Source organism: Electrophorus electricus, chromosome 5, assembly GCF_041902795.1.
Source record: "Electrophorus electricus isolate QZ-2024a chromosome 5, ASM4190279v1, whole genome shotgun sequence".
Classification (NCBI taxonomy): domain Eukaryota; kingdom Metazoa; phylum Chordata; class Actinopteri; order Gymnotiformes; family Gymnotidae; genus Electrophorus; species Electrophorus electricus.
In genome coordinates this window covers 25,839,926-25,860,860 of record NC_137501.1, presented here as the reverse complement: position 1 = coordinate 25,860,860, position 20,935 = coordinate 25,839,926, and the positions used below count along the sequence as shown (strand labels likewise).

The following is a 20,935-nucleotide window of genomic DNA, read 5'->3' as shown; positions in this document are numbered from 1 at the left end:
AGTGATGGGATGAGAGAGATAGAGAGAAGAGAACAGCTCGTGATCCAAAACACCAAAACCCGGCGGAATGGGACGGGCCCCACCGCCACGACAACGGGGACGTCAAACAGCAACGGCAGGGAAAACTCCGGAGCACGGCTGCATCCAAGGGAACGCCCTGAAGATCCGAGGGACTGCAGTAGGACAGTGGCCCGGAACAGTGACCCGGAAAATCCCAAAGCAACGGTCGGCTTTTCGATGGCTAAAAAAAGTTTGACGCTCTCCCCTGACCCGAGTCGCATCTCCAGCCTGCGGCCTTCCAATCACGCATTTCCGAAAAGCATGAATGGAAAACAAACAAAACAGAATAAGCAGGGAGAGGAAATGCACTAAAGACTGGTTAAAACTCCAGAAGATCTCGAAAAGATCAGAAGGATTTTCCATTTGACTTGTTTGTTTTACTTCGCATTATTTTTTTGCCCCCGAACCCACTTAGACGGAGTAGCAACATACACACACACACACACACACACACACACACACACAAACGTCATATACATATGAGTCAGTGGTCTCTCGAGTCGGAAACACCTGAGTCACCACTCCAGTGTTTTACAAGTGCTGACTCACCCTCGCGTGAGGGGGAAGAGCGCAGTGTGTTTACCAGCCGGAGCTGGGAGGGTCTTAAGATGGAGGCCAGCAGTGAAGCATCAGAACGGGAGCTGGCAGGCAGTGAGGAAGCTCCATCAACTGAGGACGGGCACCGTGGCTGGCTGAAGGAAAGATGCCAAACACTGATTTGTTGGCCGGGTCTTTAGTGGGACACGGGGCGGTTGGTTTGTGGCGTGCGTGAATGTGCATTTGATGAGGACCTTAATTTTGTAATTTTATTTACTGTAATAGATGAGGCAGTACTCTGAATCTGAGTATGGTGTGTATCCGTGCGTGTGTGTGTGTGTGTGTGTGTGTGTGTGTGTGTGTGTGTGTGTGTGTGTGTGATTTGCCCTTGTTTTTTTTTCCAGGGGGATAAAGTGGACCCAGGTGTGACTGGAGTGTTCAGACAAAAAGGAGAAAAAGGCGATGCTGTATGTACACACACACACACACACACACACACACACACACACACACACACACCAGATTTTCACAGAGCCCTGTGCTGCCGTATTGTCAGTCTGATGTTACCCGCCCCCCACCTCCTGGGAACCAGAGGAATTAAAGGACAGAAGGGATGCAGCTTGTGTGTGTGTGTGTGTGTGTGTGTGTGTGTGTGTGTGTGTGTGTGTTTTCAGCCTATATGCAGTAGTTCCTCACAAATAAAAAAAACAAACAAGAAATGTCAATTGACCTCACGACATACAAACGTTTATACGCAGTACGATCCAAATGGCCAAACAAAACTCAAAACTCTGCGTGAAAACAAATAAAACAGACTGTGGGACATTACCATATTCGTGCAAATGCGGATGAATTGGAACTTTTCTCGCATGTTCTAGTTTAAGTGCAGAGAAACCGATTGGCTTTTTAAAAAAGGCGGGGGCAGGGGGGGGGGGGACTAAAATAAACCTGCAGGAATCCCGCTGGCTTCCTGGCGAGGAGGCGTCCTCTTCCGAGCTCCGAGCGTCGCCGTTGGTGGCCGGGCTGGAGGCAGAGGCAGAGTTTACGCCAGCTTCCTCAGAAGTCCTCTCCGTCACACCCTCCTCTCCCCAAGCCCCCGAAACAGCTCGTTAAGCTCCGGGAAGCGCCACGGTGTCCTTGACGCGACCGTGTCTGAGGTTTTTGTTCGGGGGATGTTCCGACACGCTCAAAGCGCCATGCATCGTCTACAGTCAGCTCTGTTATCGCGGTTGCCAGTTATGTGTAAAAAAAAAACAACACAACCATCCCCTCCTGCTGTTTGGAATAATCTGATGTTTTGTTTCACTTTTTTTAGGGTGAAGCCGGCCCCCCCGGACTTCCAGGTCCCGTGAGTATCCTGTAGTCCGATAAAGCACACGGAAAGCCGTGCAGCACAAGAGCACGTTTAAGAGATGCAGCCCCATCTGGGACAATCACGGCCAGTTCCGTGCCACCGCCTGACCCCCTCGGAGACCTGTCGCGTGCAGTAAACGACTCGCGGGGAGCCTGAGCTGCGCTGACCATTCCGACTCTGCCGCGTGGCCCTAGTTCTGTGTTTTTCCTTCCCGATCATGCCTTGAATAGCTGTGTTTAGCCTCATATAACCTCCTTGCTTACCCCCGATGTTTACCTGCTCGCTGTGTACGTCCTCGTCAACCAGAGGTAACGATCAGCAATGTTCACTCGAAGCCAGCCCTGAGCTCATCCCAGCATTCCAAAATGAACTCTGAATTTGTTTACCCATCTTTGATTCCGGCTTTGAAAATCCCTCTCGTCCCCCCGGGCAGGCAGAGCTTATACGGTGTAATCATTCCCCTGTCCATCTAACTAGTTCAATCTAACACCTCGAAAATTAGATGACGGGTCGATGGGAATCGGGAAAAACGTTTGACTGTGGAATGACGCGAGCTTCCAGCACTAGGCGTGAACGCCGCAGGAACATCGATGTCAGAAATGCCCCTTCAGGGCCTCGTGTGAGGCGTTAATGGGACTAATGACATTACAACCGCCCACATGGCTTTCCATGTAATATAAAAACCGTTTAAAGGCTGGGTTGTTCGATTCCAGTCTGACCGGATGCTATCGGCCGGCGCGCCTGACGTCTTCGGGATGTCCGTGGTATCGAAGTTAACGGGGGACTGGCGGAGAGCGCTGCCCTTCTACAACCACAAGCAGCAAAATAAATAATTGTTGATGGCAAATGCCCACGACTCAAGCCTGGGCCTCATTAAATGCCCATCTACTCTCTCCTCTGTAGTTTAGAATTTGATTGCGGCTCGCTCCGAAAGCGTCCAAGTTTGAGCGACTTAATTACGGGAAAGGGTTTTCTAATGCAGTCACGTGCCTGTGAACTTAAGCCGAAATCCCATTCCAGGATTTAATTGTAATCCATTAATTGGTTTATTAAGATACCTTTATGAGCTGAATAGGACCTCGGAACATGGCCACTAAAAGCAATCAATGCGCCCGTTGTGTTTGGCCCATTCGGAGTAACCTTCTGACCCCAGCTGAAGCTGGTGTGCCGCTCCTGTGTTGTTTCATTCATCTGAATTGCATTCGAACGCTTTCTGTTTACCGTACTTTGCACCGGTCGGGGCCCTAGCGGTCCCCGATGCTCGTTACAGTGCATTTGAGAAGCGCACAAAGTTAAATTCTTGGCACTGCCTTGCGTTTAAGAGCTGCAGCACCGTATATAGCATGCGACAGGCTGAAGAGAAGTTCGGGAAATGGGTTTTGATTTTGACAGCGTATTACGTCAACTCTGCCACGGCTGCTAGTGTCTCAGCTTGCGTGAAACCTCTGCTCATTTTCGGGAATCGCCACCGCAAGGTGCCTGCCTGTCGGGCTGACACCGAACGGACGCCAGACTGCCTTCTCCCTGGATGGCCGGGCCTCTGTCCTCAACAGCGTGCTTTTCCCGACAAGAGCCCTGGCCCTCCTTCCGGCTTTCTCTGGCGGATAACGCGGTGAGGATAACACGAGATTTCAGAGAGAGGAAGGTTGCACAACCGCAGTGACGCGCGCGGATGGCTTTCCGTGCTTTTAATAAGCCGTTAGAAAAAGTTGCCCTGGCACTACAGTTGTTAAGCCGGTGGAACAGAAAAGGTTACAAACCCCATGAATTACTATTTCTGCGGGGTACCTAAACTGCAGTCTGGCCATTAGTCAAGTTATAATAAAACCAAGAAATTGTTTTTGAACACGCAACGCAACGCATATGTGCCATATGTTTACGGAACAAATGGCTTGAAGCCATTTTTTTGCAAACTTCCTTATAACAACTTATACAGAGACCTGTTTCGGTACTGAGAGCCCCCTGTTGCGGTGGACTCAGACCGCGCCCCCCGACCTCCTGCTGTGGAATTTCCTCGTGCGGCTTGAAACTCGTGGTTTTCTCGGCGAGCGAGGAGCCCTCGTATTCCCTCGATCCTGCTTCACGGCCGGGACGAGCTTTTCGGATTTGCTTCCGCGCGGCGTCTCGTACGCAGCGTCACCGGATGATGTTGTTGTGTCCATGTAGCAGATGGTTGAGCTTTTCTCTCACGTGTGATGTGTGTCTAGGTGGGCTTTAGCAAACAGGATAGCCCCACACAAACACGCACGGGAACTTTTATCAGCCATCTTCTAACATCCTCTTCCACACGCACTACCGATCGGGCCGTATTGTCCGGTCCCGCGCACGTTAACGTCAGCGTCCTGCTGCAAAGAGTGGCTAACAGAGAATTGTTTTGCGGCTCATAAATGGCACACGGGGCAATTTCGCGTGCGATTTGATTGCTACATCTGACTCCAATTACCCTTTTAAAGAGGTCATTTCCCCAGCACTTCACATTTGTTTGCCATCAGCGACCTTGGCCGCCCTAACAATAACTCTAATAAAAACACGGAAGTGAAAAACACCATGCGTTTCATTGGTTAGCCACTCGGTCGGAAATCCAGGTCGTTCAAAAAGGGTACACGGGCTTTTTTATTTTTATTTTTTATAAATAACAGCCAAGAGCTTGGTCAGTACCGAACATCTAACGGGAGGGTTTCCCCCCCTAGCAGCAGCAAGGGCCAATAGCGTAGTAGTAGGTTCGCCCCTCAGTGGTTTCACTGGACGTAGAGTCTGCATCCAAAGAGCCCTGAGATGCAGTATATGGACTGTGATGTCATACATTTGCGAAAATACAGAGCAAGGAGCAGTTCACCAGTTTTTCTTCTTTTCCTGAAAGGGGGGGGGTTCTGATTCCTGAACCGAAAAGATGTTAGCGTTCCCATTAAGGAAGAGATAACGGCCAACGAAGCTTCCCGGCGTCAGACTACAATGGACGAGGCAGAGACCAAGCCTTCAGAGAAACTGAGAGCTGTTGTTGTATCATTGGAGCCACTTAAGTTGACGCTATCTGGCCTTTACAACAGATACCAATGTTTGGGAAAAAAAGAGCCCTTTTTTAAATTTCTTTTGCTAATGATTTGCAAATAGCAGGCCGCCTGTATCAACAGGCTCCTTTAGAGCTGTGGCGGTTGCCTATCAAAGGGCGGGATTACATTCAGACATAAGAAAACAACAGACACCTTTGGCCAATCAGAATTCATTATTTTTTATACAGTTTCTACTATGTAAACAACAAATGGCTGAACATTTTTCAACTCGGTAGACAAAGCTCATTAATAACCCTGGCCTTTACCGATACGTTTACGGTTGGAGAGATTTTGAAAAATTGGTGAACCTGTCCTTAATTTTTTATAATGGAGGTTATTTGTTATCATTTTTTATTTTGGACTTGGGGAGGTGCACTAACCTAATTACACGTGGCCAGAATGGTGCATTTATGTATGTTTACCTGATGGAATAAAAAAACTCATATATATTTGATGACAAAACATTCTTCACTGAGAATAATTTCAGAGAATAGATGTTCCCAGAAAATGCAGCAATTGTTAAAATCGCTGTGAAAGTTAGGCACCTAAGTGAGTATATATTACGCACGTCTAATACTTCAGTAAAGACAGTCAGGCAAAACCCAGATGTTGCTCTGCTATTTTCAGGAGAGATGTTGGGGGCCAAGCATTTTGGGGGCCAGCTTTTCTGGGGTTCCGCAAACACAGCTAGCCACAGGACCCTAGCGGGGTTTAGGTCTAGACTCTGCCCATTTTAAAACTTTGTATTCCTCTTGAGTTATCCTGATATATACCTGCATGTGCGTTGTGCCTCAGTCTCCAACCGAACGCCTCAGCTGGAGATATGCATCTCCACGCTGTCCTGTGAATTCATTTATGTGGTAGAGTGCTCGGGCTTGCTTGAATTAAATCTTGGTCCCCAAACCGCTAGCACGATCTAATAGTCCCTGTTCTGTGTCGGTTCCGTGAGAAATCTGAACTGGCCGTTGCTTCTTGCAATAATAACACCTCATTTTACTGTTTACATAAAATCAGGGGTTTCTGTTTATGAACTGGACATGCTTTTCACTGTGCCAAAATAAAAGTGGTTTTACTCCACTTGCCGACTCAACCCGCAAAAAAAAAACAACAACAAAGACCTTTGTGCAAATTCGGTGCGTGACAGACCGATGACTAACCACGGTCACCTCTCTTTTCTACCTAAAGGGTGAAGCAGGAGAGAAGGGCAGTAAAGGAGAAACAGGAGACCAGGTGAGCGATAGCAAGAAAACCCCCAAAAACAGCGAGGCGTAAAAGACCCCCACCGCTGGGTCTTCCAGTTGCGCGATCGGCCTCGGAACTGCATCTTGTCGCAGTTGACGAGCCAGAGGAAGCTTGGTGGTGGGGGGGCGTGTTTTTTAAGGCCGTTCCCTCTCGTTTTCCCACCAGGGTGAAAAGGGGCTCCAAGGTCCTCCAGGCGTCCAGGTGAGCAAAAACAATTACCGCGCAAAGGTAGCGTGTGTAGAAGTAGTGGAGCTGCCTAGCTGTTGATCGCCACCTCGAGAACCTCGGTCAGCTCTGCGAGTGTCTTCTGCCCTCACATGTTGCTCCTCTTTCTTGACCTTCACACCGAATTGCCCCTGCCCTCCGCCACGAAGGGAAGTGTTGGATTGCCAGGGCCAGCAGGAGATCCGGGTCCACAGGTATGTGCCTCCTTCCCTCCCCGGACCGTCAGACGGCCAAACGTCTCGGCGTCACGGTCAGCCGTACCTCCAGCAGCCCGCAAAGTAGTCAGGGACGCAGTTTTCGTTGTTTCGACTGTCGTACTAAAACAAAACGGAGACCGTGAGGTTTAAAGTTCAGAATTTAGTTCAGTGAGAATTTGGTGAGTTTTTAATTTGAAATGATTTCATTTATTCTAAGTGAACTGTACAGGAATCAAAGTCATGGTATCCAAACAATTGCACAAATTAAAATAACCTTAATCAAAATTTTTAGCACTCGATGGTAAATCCTTCTCATCAGACATCTCTAGACACTGCGTATCCTCTCAGACTCGGTCTGCAGCGCAGGTGTGTTCTGTAATCTGGATACGTTACTCCCATCATCAGCGAGCGACACAGACGATCAGGCTTGTGTTGAATTATATTGTGAATGAGTGAGTTTCAAACCCGGTCCATCAGGTACTTTGCATCTTAAAAAAACCTTTCTGCTAGCCCTCATCTCCGTTTTAACGTTATTTCATTTCATTTGTTGGAGGCCATTCGTTCACTGCAGTCCAAATACGGAGACAAAAAGAGGCGCAAAAGTGGCATTTGGATCTGCAAACAATAAAAATGGAGAACAAAAAAAGAGATCCTTTTTCTGGCCGTAGAACCGTTAGTTCTAACATCCTGAGCTGAAGAGTGGCGTGGAGTTTCTGTGTTTCCCATGTTTTATAGATTACCGTTGAAGGGCTTAGCAGAGGCCCCTCACCGAAACCATTAGTTCGGTATTTTGAAGAGTCGTGACATGTAACCAGCATCGCAAAACGCTCCTTTTTTTCCCCATCCCCTTTCGAGCTCTGGCAACCAGCGGTCAGATTGCCACAATTTTCACAGCTGGGAAGGAATCAAAGCGACCGCGGCAATTCCTCTAAAAGCCTCCTGCCCCTGAGAAACGCGCTCAGGAAGAACTGTCGGGCTCTTAAGAGTCGCTTTAGCGGGCCCCGTCAATAGAACGTGGCCATTACATTTGACTCCGTAATGAGCGAAAGGTCACGGCACGCGCCGGCGAAAGTTATGGGGAGGAACGTGTGATCGCTCCCTCATCTGCAGATGTGTTATGCTAAGAGCACCCCGCTCTTATGGCTAATGGCTTCTCAAACCATCTCGCACCCAGGGCGAAGAGGGGCCATCGGGCACGGCCGGACCCCGCGGGCTCCCTGGAGGCAAGGCAAGAAGGGGGCCTGCTCATTTCAATATTTCACACCTACACATCACCCTTGTGATGGGGGTGGGGGTTGGGGGTGGGGTTTGGTGGTCGCGAGCCCGACTGACGTGCCTCTTTCCTGTCCCGATTCGCAGGGTCCGCCAGGGGAGCCCGGAGCAGCAGGTGCGCAGGGGCCCAAAGGAGAGAAGGTAGAGTCCGACCTCTGGACGCAGCCCAGCCCGGCAGGAGACCGCCTGCACGTCCCCCGCACTCATGCACGCTTTGCTCCAAACTCTCCGTGTGCTCGCATTTCGCCCGCGCGAACTTGTTTTGCAAGTGTTGTGCTGCACCCATTTCGCTCGAGGAAGGATTTTGATGCGTGCGGCTTCCTTTAATTGTGAAAGCTCTAAACACAGCAAACAGCAGTCGCTAACATTTCTGTGCCTAATCGACTTACGTATATAACTGTCGCGTCGACGCGTGTTCAGTTTGCATAGATTACATGTCGAATAAATCCGAAAAGGCCAAGTAGAGATCATTTAGGAATGTGGTGGTCCTATTCTACACGTGTTAGGCACGATTTCTGGGACCCTCAAAGAAAAGTTACCTTAGTAGCTGGGAAGAAGCCGAGTCATTTCGAGCTGGCGAAGCTGGAGATCACGAAGCCCGACCCGTTTAGTCGGACCTCGCTCGTGCAGCCCCGCCCTCCCGATGACATCATCCAGGTCTCGGGCTGCACCTCCCAGCTCCTTTACACAGTGCTTGAGTGTTTATTTGGCTGTTATCCACCCCAGGGTATCCGGAGCACCGCGTTTCTTAATAGAGATGGCGAGTTGGGCGTGGTTCAAGTGTGTGTGTGTGTGTGTGTGTGTGTGTGTGTGTGTGTAGGGTGATGCAGGTGGCTCCCCAGGGCCACAGGGGCCACCGGGCCCCAAGGGTGAGGCTGGAGAGCCCGGACCAGGACCGCTTGGTCACATGGTAAGTCAAAGCACCACTCAGTTCTGGTGAACCATGTATCTTACCTTAACATCAGTCGCTGTCAACCCTCACATATAACACACTTACATGATCACATGACCCCAGATATCCCCCCATGAAAAAGTACCTTTTTGGCTGGGCATTTATGAAGCAGTGGATTGAACAAGACACACACACACTCACACACACGTGGCCATTAACCGCACCCCCTACGCCAGAGGTGGTGCTGCCGTTATCTACATGAAACGCTATTGGCTCTCTCGCAGTACCGCCCCACCCCCAGCCCTGAGGTTCCCTCCCTCTCTACAGCTGTCAGGGCAGGCTGAGCTTGACGTACGCGCGGTGGGCTCCTCCAGAGGCGACCCGCCCGCCCGACAGGCGTGACCAACGGGTGCCACGCGGGCCGCGCGCTAACGGCTCTCCCGCCCACGCCATTATGTTCATTTCAATAAGGGGGAGATAAAGCGCGTGCTACAGAAGTGGGCGGCCTCGGCTGAGTTATCGAGGAAGACGGGCTTTAGGGTGTGCGTGCGTGCGTGCGTGCGTGCGTGTGAGCAAGAGAGCCTACGTGCTGGCTCAAATACGACTTTTCTGGCAATTTCAATGTGAATTTCTCACAACACAAGCAGTCTCCAAACTCATTAAGCCCTATTGCAGCTCTGAGACCTCCTCGCCGAGCCTGAAGGCGTCACAAATCCATTGTAGCTCCTCCACCCCGACTCGGCGTCCGGCAGAGCACCCGCCTCCGGACCATTCCCCTCCATACGTCCGCCGTTAGGAAGGCATTTATCAGAGACCGTTGGAGCGGCTAAACGCGGAGCCAGCCGGCCGTAAAAAGGCGACGCACGGCCTCCTGCCCACAGCCGGACAACGGAAGCGATCGCGGCCCGGCAGACAACGCCACAATCCGCCCCACGGCGCAATTATCCGGTAGGGAAGGACCCTGCCCGATTGCCAGAATTAATTCCCCCATCAGCAGGAACGCGTTAAATGATGCTCACTGTAACTCTTTCCGACAAACGCGGGCTCCCGCTTCCCGACCCGGCAGCGGGGGGACTATTAAAAATGTTTGCTCTGAGCTCCTATCGAACGTCAGGCAAAGGCGCAGCGAGGGGGTCTTTGAAACGTCCGCGGCCCGGCACGAAGTATAAAGGAAGTTAATAAGCCCCCGTTTCCTGCCGAGCGCCTGCCGCTAGGTGGTTGTTTTCTCTGTCTCGTTCTTTCTCTCTCTTTCTTTGGCTCCATTTCTCTCTTATTTCTCTCTCTCTCTCTCTCCAAGCCACTTTCGCCGCCACTCTGTCTCCCTTTTCTCCCGCTGCTGCGTACCCTCTGCGCCTGTCTCCGTCTCTTTCTGTCTCTCTCTAACCCTGATCCTGAATCCGAATTGTCTCTTCTTCTCCCCTCCGCTCATCGGCAGGGGGACGGCACAGTGCTGCCAAGAGGATCGCGCGGGGCAAAGGTCAGTCACCGCAGCCTCTCAGTAGACAGTAGACCGGCGACGCCGTAGACGCCGGTTCCCCATCCACACCCCCTCCTACTGAGATTCGGAGATGATCAGTCATCGTCTGCTTCTCCCCTGAACTGTTTCAAATTCAAATTCAGTTTCAGTTATTATATCAGAAGCATAGATTTTAGAGGGCATGCTGGTTACTGGGAGGCGTGCTTGCTGGAAACAGATTTTCGTTTGGAGAGATGACAAAACGTATATCATTGCAAATAAACGCTGCTCCGGCCCGGGCGATAGCCACGTCTTATGGCTTGTTTCAAGCCATTACGGCTTGTTTGCACACAGACGCATCAGCTTTGAATGAAACCTCCAGAGAATATGGGAGATTATGGGAGCTCCTCCAGAGAGTATGTGAGATTACGTGAGCTCCTCCATAGATTACGTAAGCCTTCTCTGCGGGCTGAGACGCACCGCCGTGGGCGTCTGGCGCTGAGCGCCGCCTCGTTGGGACTGGGCCTTTACCGCTCCTCTCTTTCTCTGCGTCAGGGGGAGAGGGGTGTCCCAGGGTTGCCAGGGGAACCAGGAGAAAAAGGAGACCAGGGCATGGGACTCACCGGTCCCCCTGTGAGTCCTTTTCCAAACGATTTATTTCATCGATTCTCTGTCATATGCAAAGAGCGATCATCTGTAGTCAGTGATACCGAAAGACGTGCATTGTGTGAGTCTGTGTAAAAAAGATTTCATCTAGAATGAATGTAAATATATATAAATATACAATAGAATGCCTGTTATAAATATACAGTAGGGGTGTGTCGCTTTGTTGGAATGGCCTTACGCAATATTTTGTTAAGAGTTTTGGAGAAAGTATTTTGTGTGTCTTCAGGGCATCATGGGACCCAAGGGTGAGCCAGGAATCGAGGTACTGTCCGTTATCCAATATGGTCTTTATCATATCCAATGGAATATTGACAATTATCCATAACAGATGTAGCGGGATGTGGCTTAAGGAATGATATCCGTTGTGTCTCAGGGTCCGCATGGACTCCCGGGTTTACCAGGCCCTCCGGGAATCCCAGGAAGCCCGGTAAGGAATCTCTGCCATGCCTCTCATTCTCCCTATGTCTCTCTCTCTCTCTCTCTCTCTCTCTCCTTCTCTCTCTCTCTCTCTCTCTCTCTCTCTCTCTCTCTCTGAGTCACAGGGTACGGCCACTATCGTTGAATTTCCTAAGTTAAAGTGGATCAATTTCAGCTGTACAGGCTGATTTATGAGTCGGTTGCAAAATCCATAAAGACGATCAAAACAATTTTGATGTGATTTGTGAAAATATTATTTTGCAGCACTCTATGAATAGCTTCCACTCGCTCACTGAGGTTTATATGTATCTGAGAACATCTGTCTCATCGTGTGCTCCTGTTATTACACGCAGGGGTCTCCAGGTCGTGAAGGCAGGCCAGGACCTCCGGGACCCCCCGGGGAACGGGTGAGTTTAGTGCTTCCCACATTCCTACGTTTCAGACTCCAAAACCATGTCGAAAGGTGTGCGTCAGGCCCGGGCAAGCCTTACAGCAGATTTGGTACGACTGCGTAAAGTGTCGATCGACTAGTTTTAAAATACGCTTTGTTGTTGCTTATCAGAACCCAGTTCGTGCACGTAACCATTACGTATGTCGTCATAGCTACCGTTTCTGGGTAGAACGCTCGGCCTGCAGGTTCCTTGCGACCCCGTTCTTGTCTCGTTTGTCCCTAAAGTTAAGGTACCAAACATAGCCCACAGCTCCTGCACCTTACCTGAGCAGTTATCCCGCGCACCCCTGCAGGCCTGGGTCTGGACACCCCGGGAGTAAACGTTCCCGCGTTTCAGCGGCTAGGCGCACGAACTAGCGAAACGGGACCAGCCAGGCCAGAAAAGCTGCCTCGCCGGGAAAAGCTTCCGGCCGGAGCCAGCGTCCCCGTGTGTGGCGCCTTCATCGTAACGCTAATAAATCGAATAAACAGATCAGACCGCTGAAATAATTGATGACTCTTTTGGGGAGGTGAGCAGGTCGTCACGGCAACGCACCCAGGCGGATGGATTCCTTTACCAGATCTTATCGCGTTGGATGAAGTCAAACTGCTGTCCAAAATAATAATAATAATACAAATTGTACAAACTGTATACCCGGAAACTGTAAAAACCCGGGAAACGAATCAGGACAGGCCGACTGACCCAGGCCAGACGCGTGTGCAGGAGCTGCCAGCGAATGAAACGGATTATCCGTGTTTTAAAGACCAATAGCACGTGCCAATTAACCCTGGGATTAGAGCCGGGATGCCAAATAGGCTCAGTATTTGGCATCCACGGCAGGATACATAAGGGAAATTCACGCCTGCCACCCGTCCGGCGAGCGGGCGGAACGCACGCAGAAGCTAGCGGTAACCTTCCTCCCTGTTTTCTTCTTCTCCTGCCTCCAGACTGCCCTGCCAATCGTGGGAGACATGGGCACGCTGCTGAAGGTACCCCACCCCACCCCCCCAGGCCCTCAGACTGTGACATAACTGTTCCCTAATTTAATAACAAAGACGCTTGCCAAGGTCTAGGTCAACTTTACTGCTCTGTGAGGGAAATTAATTGTCTCTCTACGCCTAGAACACGGGCAATAAAACCCAGCAATAGGGACATAAGACTATAAGCAAAAACAATTAAATCACATAAATTAGCATAATAAAATAAAATAGCATAACATTTATATTTACTGGACTTTAGACAGTCTGGCTTTTGCACTGTGTTCATTATGCAAGATATAAGCATCTAGCCCCTCCTCCATACATTTTCATATTCTGTATTAAATTAGTATAATATTACATTCTTATTCACACACACACACACACACACACACACACACACACACGTATGTATGTATATATATATATATATATATATATATATATATATATATATATATATATATATATATATATATATATTAGTACACGAGGTTTGCAAACAGGACATATTGGACTGAGGTCCCTCAGCAGCTGCACAAGCCAAGATCTTCAGAGATGATGAAGGACCTCTGGTTTCTCAGGGAACCTCGTCTACTTCACTTTATCTTTATCCAAAGTACACTGCTGTCATTCCCCTGGATTCTTCTACTCTACTGTTGTCAGGGCTTTGTTAGTGCAAACCCGTGGTGTCGATGACTTAGCATTTCACTATATGTTGTACTCTGTATAATGTATATGTGACAAATAAAACCTATATATGTATATTACATTCTTATTCACACACACACACGCATGCATGTGCGTGTGTATATATACACGTGTGTGTGTATATAAGTATGTTTTTATATATATATATAAATATATAGACATATACATATGATTTTCTTCAGCTCATTGCTCTGACACTCTGACCCAAACCCTTCATTCTAACAGAGTCACTGTAGGCTCTGTCAGGTTTTCACAGGTTATGCTGCTCTGTGTTATGGTCATGTAGTTTAATCTTGGACACTCAGATTCTCAAAGACCTAGCTCAGAGAAAAGGAGAAAGTTCTGGAACAGTCCTTCATTTTGGGCACTTATTTAGAAGTGCTGCCAGTTTTGTTTTTGTTTTTTTTATGACATCCACCAGCTGTTCTGCTGCAGAGCATTTTTGCTCCTGAAACCTCTTGTGCTTTCATTGCGTTTACTATTTGGTCTACCCTTTGACCTGAGCCGATCTGCCACAGTACGATCTCCAAGCACTGGGCACTCAAACGCCAAAATCTCCTTTCCATGAAAAGGAAGCGAAAAGCAGAATTCAGAATAGGATAAATTATTTGTCAAAATAAAAGTCTCTCAAGGTTCCCAAAGGACACATGGAGTATATACAAAACTCACTGATAAATTTAGCCACCTTTTTTTTTTTTTTTTAAATACAGGCCTTGCTGATAGCGGGAGCCTTGGCCGCTGCCAACGTCTTAAAGCTTTAGTGCGTTTTGGATCACTAAGGTCTCCCTAGCAAGTGTCCGCGACTCTGAACGCCGCTCCAGCGCGCCACTCGGTTTGCATCCCGAGAGACGCTTTTCTGCTCCGCTTCAAAAGAACAAAGGGCTCTGGGAGAACTCTCCGCGAAGTCCCGCAGCGCCCCCGAAGGAGGAGGAAAACGTACACGTACACGTCCTCCGTTATCGAGTCATCTCGTGGTCGCTTTCGCCAGTCCTGCTGCCGCTAGAGTGCTTCCTGTTTGCAAAATCCTCGACGGTATGATCGTCCGGACAGGGCTCCGCACAGGCGACGTCCCAACAAACCCCTCGTGCCCGCCCCCGGCCGGGGCGAGCGCGTGTTAAAGGACCCCAAACCCCACCAAGCACCGCCAAGTTTACGTGACAGAGGAAACAGGCGAGGGAGATTGAGACACACCGGGGGTCACGTGCTCGACTCGACGGGAGCTGGAAATTTGTTTTGATGGAAACTTTTTTGAGGGAAGAACGGATGGCTTTTTGAGGGCATTTTCTTTTCCATCAGGCAAAGAGAAAAAACCCTGATACCAAAATAAAGACAGAGAGAGAGACAGAGAGAGAGAGAGAGACAGAGAGAGAGAGAGAGTCTGGCTTCTTTGACACCCTGCAGTTCCATAGCGGCTGACGATGAGTGTAACTTTGTTGACACGTATCAATCTGAAGGATGACTGTGAGTTCTTTTGACTGACAGCCTCCTTGGGATTCACTTTAAGGGGATTTTTCCCCCCCCACCACATTTTTTCATATTTTTTTCATAATGTGCTCCTGCCTTAAGCTCGAGCCTCGAAGCACTTAACAAAATGAACTTTTTATGTCCCAGGCATTTTCTTTGCTGTGTCTAGGAAATATTCGGAAATATCCGAGACGCATAAAAGTCTCTCTCTCTCTCTCTCTCTCTCTCTCTCTCCGTCCCCTCCCACCTCTCTAACGACCGATCTAAGAGCCCCAAAAGTGCTTCCTTTCCCTTATCGAGACTGGCTGCGCGCAATTTCGCTAATTGTTAGTAGCTCCAAAGGCAGCCAGCAGCTTCTCCGAGCCCCCCGTTCGGCCCTCACGAGCCTGGCGCCTCCTCCGCGGCCTTCGCCCCGCGCCCCACGCCGTCGGGAGCGTGCCGTGGAGCGGCGGAGGTCACGGCGACACGCCAGCACCGACCGTACTGTCTCCCACTCCTCACCCACGCGAGCGTGACAGCCGGCGCATGCGAGCGCGAACCCCCGTCTGCCCCACCCCACGCCACGCACCCCCCCTTCCGGGGCTCTTTAGGGCCATTACGGAAAACGACGAGCTTGTCCTCCGACCAGAAAGGGGTTGCGGCGAACGCATTAGCCCGGCAAGGTCGGCGCCCACGCCAAGCGTCCGAGGAAACTGTAGCACGAGGCTAATGTGTGCCATTCCTCCTACCGGATACAGTCAGGTGGGCGCACAGAAAAACGGAGCGGCTGACTGCAGGCTTGCAATTGCTTTATTCACAATCCGTTCTCTCCGGCCGCGGACGGTAAAACCACGTGCACGCGTCTTTCTCGGGGGTGGCGTGCGGCTTCTGTACAGGAGAGGGTCAGAGTGGGCTTTGATGTAAACAGAGCGAAAGAGAGAAGTGTGGAAATGTAAGCAGAGTATGAAAAAAAACAGATGGAGATCCGGCGGACGGCGTTCGGGAAGCGGCAGGGCGAGTACATTCAGAGTTCAGGCTTTCAAACTATGTCGAAAGGTTTTTTTTGTTGATCTTATTTTCAATTTCACTTAGTCCAGGTGTAGAGGCTAAGCCTTCTCTCATTGTGCAATAGATATCCCAGATAATGTCACTAACTCTGAGATACTGTGTGTGTTTGTGTGTGTGTGCGTGCGCGTGCAGAATGCCTGCAGTTTGTGCCAGAAACAAGTGCCAGGGTTGCCAGGGCAAAAAGGAGATAAGGGTTCTCTTGGAGTTCCTGGAGTGGAGGGCAGGCAGGGAGAGAAGGTAACACACACACACACACACACACACACACAGGTCATCACAACATACTGATGAGTAACCATCTGCTCTGTTACTGCCCAGCAGTAATGCAAAATGTCACACTTTCCTTGTGTTGCGCATCCTGTGTGTGTGTGTGTGTGTGTGTGTTCTGTTTAACAGGGTGATCAGGGAATGAGAGGTCCAGTCGGTAATCCAGGGAAAGAAGGCCCTAAGGTAAAGCCAGGCGCTCTGATAGTCTGCTCATGGACCGGCAGCTTTACTCATATTCAGCCTTTCATATCCACAGACAAATCAGAACATCTAAACTCCTAAATTCCTAAATCAGAACATATAAACTCCCCCTCAACGCCAAGGCAGCCTGCCTTTCTGCACCATTACAGCCCATTAGGAACGACGCGCGCGCTGTCCTGGTCTAAAGACGCCCCACTTTGCATCTACCACGCCGCATCCTGCATTAACCGGATGCGAGGCGCGGCGCGGGCACAACCGCCACTTGTTGCCATGGAAGCAGAAAGACGGGCTGCACGGCAAAAGAAAAGGGGAGGGATGGGAGTCGCGCGGCCGCGCTTAATGCAAGAGGTGGACGTGGACGGGGGTCACAGCTGGGGTCAGCGAGCGGAAGACGGCGTCGCGTGACGGCGTTTGACCGGTTTGTTTCGTCCGCAGGGTGTGAAGGGAGAGAGAGGTTTCCCGGGCCCGGTCGGAGACAAAGGCGATGAGGTGGGTTTTCGCATGGACACGCGGAACGGCGTGGGGGAGGATTTGGGCTTGGCGCGGTCCATTGCACTTGAAGCCTAACCACAGCGTTGACTCTTCCCCAGGGTGTCCCTGGAGCGCCAGGTTTCCCGGGAGCCGTCGGTCGGCCCGGATCTCCCGTAAGTCCGTGTCTCCGAGCTCTTTTCCGTTCAAGGCCACCTTCGCGGCGTTTGGTTTACGTCCGCTTTGGCGATAAGATGCAAACCTAATGACAGTTTCTCTGATTCAAAGTGTTACGCTAACGCTACCTGCCACTTGCACCTCTGACCGATTGCCTCAACATGCGTAAGTGAACTGAGGCAACTCGGATGACTCAAAATAGATGAGCCAAGTTTGTATCTTCCGAGAAGCTTATGTTCTCTGCTGCGAAAGAGAACACAGTTTGTCGTCATTCTCTGTAGACCGTCTGTCATTCTCTTTTGTAATCGCTAGGCTTAACGCGTTAACTGGATCAACAACCAGAGAGATCTTTTGGAACTTTCAAACATTGTAAAACCACGCCTGTCTTTATCAGGGCCCCATGGGAAGACCCGGATCCCCTGGGCCAGCAGGAGCGAAGGGAGAACGGGTAAGCCACCCCAGTCGTTCCCATTACGTTTTTCTTTTTTGATCACCTCACACTTCCAAAAAGCCTCTGTTATTTTTGGATTTCATGACTGACTTAACCGCGGGCAAAGTTCTTGACATGGCAGAGCTGTGTTGGAAAAACTCGATGCTTTTCTTTTTACGCGATTACTCACTCATGTCTGCTTCGTAACTTGCACAGCTTTCCAGAGTTTCTGTGGTGAATATGTAATTAATGCGCATTAACTTTGAATTGACATGGACTTACCCTTTTGGTATTTTCAGCCTCCACTATAAATATTTCGAGCTGCCTCGGTAATTGCCATAAAAAAAAAAAAAAGGCCTGCACCGGAATTTGCTGTTTGCATGAGCAGCTTTAAAACTCAGCGGTCATCTCAGGTTCTTAAATCTCATCCCCGGTTTGAAGACTGTTCGGTATTCCGAACAGTAAGAGGCTTCCGTGCACTGCACCCTCTCACGAATGAACTACACATGCAAGTGCAATGTTCCCAGAAAAACATGAGCCGGAAATTGAATGCGTCTCCCGGCGTGTCAAATCGTGACGCGGGGCGCGCACATTCGCTCTTGAAAGGGAAGAGGGGCATCCTCCAACCGCTGTTGTCGGTCGACTAAGCCAGAGACGCTTCCCGCTAAGCCAGAGATGCTTCCCCCCCCCGCCCACCGCAGAATTCCGGAGCTGTCGGGCTGACGGCTCGTTGGAATTCACCCGGTGTGCTGACAGTGCTTGAGAAGCTGACACTTCGGCAGGCTGGCGGTGCGCTTTCTGAAATATCGGAAGGGTCCACGGATATCGCTGAATTCAGAATGAAAAAGGGGGGAAGGAGGCATGTGCACGTGTCGTAAGGGGCTGATGGTGTGTGTGTGTGTGTGTGTGTGTGTGTGTGTGTGTGTGTGTTTTGTAGGGCAGTGAAGGACCGCCAGGTATACCTGGACTTCCAGGACCTCCGGTAAGTTTGATCAGAGCTCGTGAGCGCACGTCTTCCCTTGATCTTCAAGAACGGAACCATGGCAAGCTCTGCTCAGCTTTCTGCTGTCGGGGCCTCTTTTTTTTTGGTGTCACAGAGAACCATCTAGCAAAACTTCACGAATATCCCTAGTAGAACGGTTCCATCTCACAGAACTTCACGAATATCCCTCGTGAAACGGTTCCATCTCACAGAACTTCACACATATTTCCCATGCAGTGGCTCTGCCTTGGAACTAAAGGGTTTTTTTTTCCCCAACCGAGACACAGTGAGAACTAGAAGGTTAGGAATGATGATAGTGACTCCAGGACCTCCAGAGGCGGTTATGAGTTCCCAGTTCTTTACATACCATATTACTGCAATTATTTCTGTTCATTCTACAGGCTGCAGTGAGCTCATCGAAACCACTGACGGGGTCAAAAGGTTTTTGATTGGTTGGACTAGTTTCTCGGGAGCTCGTCGAGAACTACGCAGGGACCTTTTTAAAGGGTACTCTGCGGTGTACCGTGTCTAGCAAATGATCTCGTGTGTGACCTCCTGACCTCCTCAACCCATACACGCGTGCACAGGTGCACTCCCATGCGCGAACCAGGACACGCCAACCTTATCCAACAGGCTCGGACCACAAAGCCCGCTCATGGCGCATCTTTGCTTGCGGTGCTGTTAAAGCGGGTCTCTGAGTTGGCCCGGTGACCTCTGACCCCTCGCCTTTGTACGTGGAGCCTCCACCGACGTAGCGGGCGAGTCTTCCGTGGAAGGGTTGCGCTAGCGTTGGCACGCCTTAGCTCCTAACACCCACACACCCACGCCCTATAAAACACAATTAAGGTGCTTCGGCCCAATGCCAGATCGTGTGTGTCTTTGTTCAACCTCCACCTATTCTCAAATTCCTCATCAAACACGCTCTCCGTAGACCGCATCCCCCCAGCCGAGCGATAGTCGGACCGTTGTACCGAAGGAGCAGTGTTTTCTCCAGCAGGAGTCTGAGACCCTCGGCCACGGTAGATCCGAACGCTCCTTAATAGCCTCCCGCTAAGCGTTTCCCAACTCCCCGCTCCTTGGCGGGGCCGCCATCTTCCGGCTCTCTCAAACGTCCTCGACGCTTGGTGCCGCATGCCCCCGCCCCTCAGAAATCAATACATTGTTTGGCTTTTTGTTTCTGTTTTGGAATTACGTTTCTACACCAGCGCTATAAGCCGCCCTTGTTAATGCAACAGGCTTTTTAATCATCTCTCTCTCTCTCTCAACCTCTTTGCGGTTACACTACGCGACAGCCCAGTTATCGATCCCTCGCCATGTCTTCGAGACCTGACAGAGCAATTCTGGCACAAGCGCATGCCAAGCGTCAGGGAGGGACATATTCAGTACAGGCCCCATCCAAAGGGATTGTGGGAGAAACGGTGGGTGGCTGACTCTGGTTGTTGTCCCTGCAGGGCGTGCCCTCTGTGGAAGGTAATGGGATGAGCAGTATCTACAAGCTTCAGGTAACGTTCCACCTCCCTTTCCGCTGGCTTCTCCATGCCCCGGCAAACATTCCCCGAGCTGAGAACTTTCCGTCTAGGAAAGCGGGATCGATGTAGACTTTTGCATCCGCGGTGGCAGTTCTGCATTCCGCTGACGCACGTACATCTTCGGCGTCCCAGGACGAAAAAAAAAAAACAACCCTCTTCTTCAAATTTGACTGAATCCACTTTACATAACCCCCGAGTTGTTTACGATCTCTTGGAGCTAAAAGGGAAAAAAAATTCCTTTAAGTAATTGCCAGCCAGGTCAAAATAACGCTGAGTTTGTCGGGCAAGTTTTTTTGTTTGTTTTTTTTAAGAGATGCAGTGTTTCTCTGGATGGCAAATTCCAATTCAATGCTTTAATTAAAAATACGAAGGTGTTTAATGACACTGATGTGTAATGTGTAATACTGTAACATTCTGCTGTGTTTTTGCAGAGTGGAGGAGCTGGCATAGGAATCCCAGGACCGCCAGGACCTCCGGTAGGTGGTGTTTAACGACTGCGTCTTGTTCAAAAGCAAAGGAAAGACGTTGGTGTGTTCTGAAGCGTCTGCACGTGCGTGCAGGCCTCCCCGGGGCCTACGGGGGGGTCCTGATGCACGCTGACGCTCCAGACCTTGCCGGATGTCCAACGTGACGCGGCCCGGCTGCTTTCACGCAGTAAAAGTTTTGTCCGACCTCTCCCGGTTGCTAGTTGCGTCGACGTCATCAGTAGTCATTGTAGCTTCTCTCTGCTCTATGACTGTATTGAAGGGCACGTGCCTGTATATTACTCTCGTTGGGTGATGCGTTTTTAAGCCTTCATTAACCTGGACGGGTAGAGCCCGCACTAGACCACTACAACGAGGGTCACGCTCTCGAGAGGGACACACTACTGTTTAAGCGCCCA

The 20,935-nt window shown here is 50.3% G+C and overlaps 1 protein-coding gene across 5 annotated transcripts in view; it reads left to right on the top strand.

The window, feature by feature from the left end:
- Positions 1-20,935, top strand: part of LOC113581419 (collagen alpha-1(XIX) chain) — an 85,787-nt gene that overhangs the window by 48,665 nt on the left and 16,187 nt on the right. For 4 of the 5 annotated variants that reach the window (XM_081714582.1, XM_081714581.1, XM_081714578.1 and 1 more), the window contains 22 exons: positions 1,002-1,064; positions 1,913-1,945; positions 6,187-6,231; positions 6,409-6,444; positions 6,618-6,662; positions 7,840-7,893; positions 8,025-8,078; positions 8,758-8,847; positions 10,265-10,306; positions 10,841-10,918; positions 11,178-11,213; positions 11,325-11,378; positions 11,722-11,775; positions 12,747-12,788; positions 16,131-16,235; positions 16,395-16,448; positions 16,902-16,955; positions 17,057-17,110; positions 17,506-17,559; positions 18,479-18,523; positions 19,975-20,025; positions 20,484-20,528. In XM_081714582.1, the coding sequence (XP_081570708.1) occupies positions 1,002-1,064; positions 1,913-1,945; positions 6,187-6,231; positions 6,409-6,444; positions 6,618-6,662; positions 7,840-7,893; positions 8,025-8,078; positions 8,758-8,847; positions 10,265-10,306; positions 10,841-10,918; positions 11,178-11,213; positions 11,325-11,378; positions 11,722-11,775; positions 12,747-12,788; positions 16,131-16,235; positions 16,395-16,448; positions 16,902-16,955; positions 17,057-17,110; positions 17,506-17,559; positions 18,479-18,523; positions 19,975-20,025; positions 20,484-20,528 (1,188 nt within the window). The remainder of the gene's footprint in view (positions 1-1,001; positions 1,065-1,912; positions 1,946-6,186; positions 6,232-6,408; positions 6,445-6,617; positions 6,663-7,839; positions 7,894-8,024; positions 8,079-8,757; positions 8,848-10,264; positions 10,307-10,840; positions 10,919-11,177; positions 11,214-11,324; positions 11,379-11,721; positions 11,776-12,746; positions 12,789-16,130; positions 16,236-16,394; positions 16,449-16,901; positions 16,956-17,056; positions 17,111-17,505; positions 17,560-18,478; positions 18,524-19,974; positions 20,026-20,483; positions 20,529-20,935) is intronic. The other variant, XM_081714580.1, reaches the window with a different exon arrangement.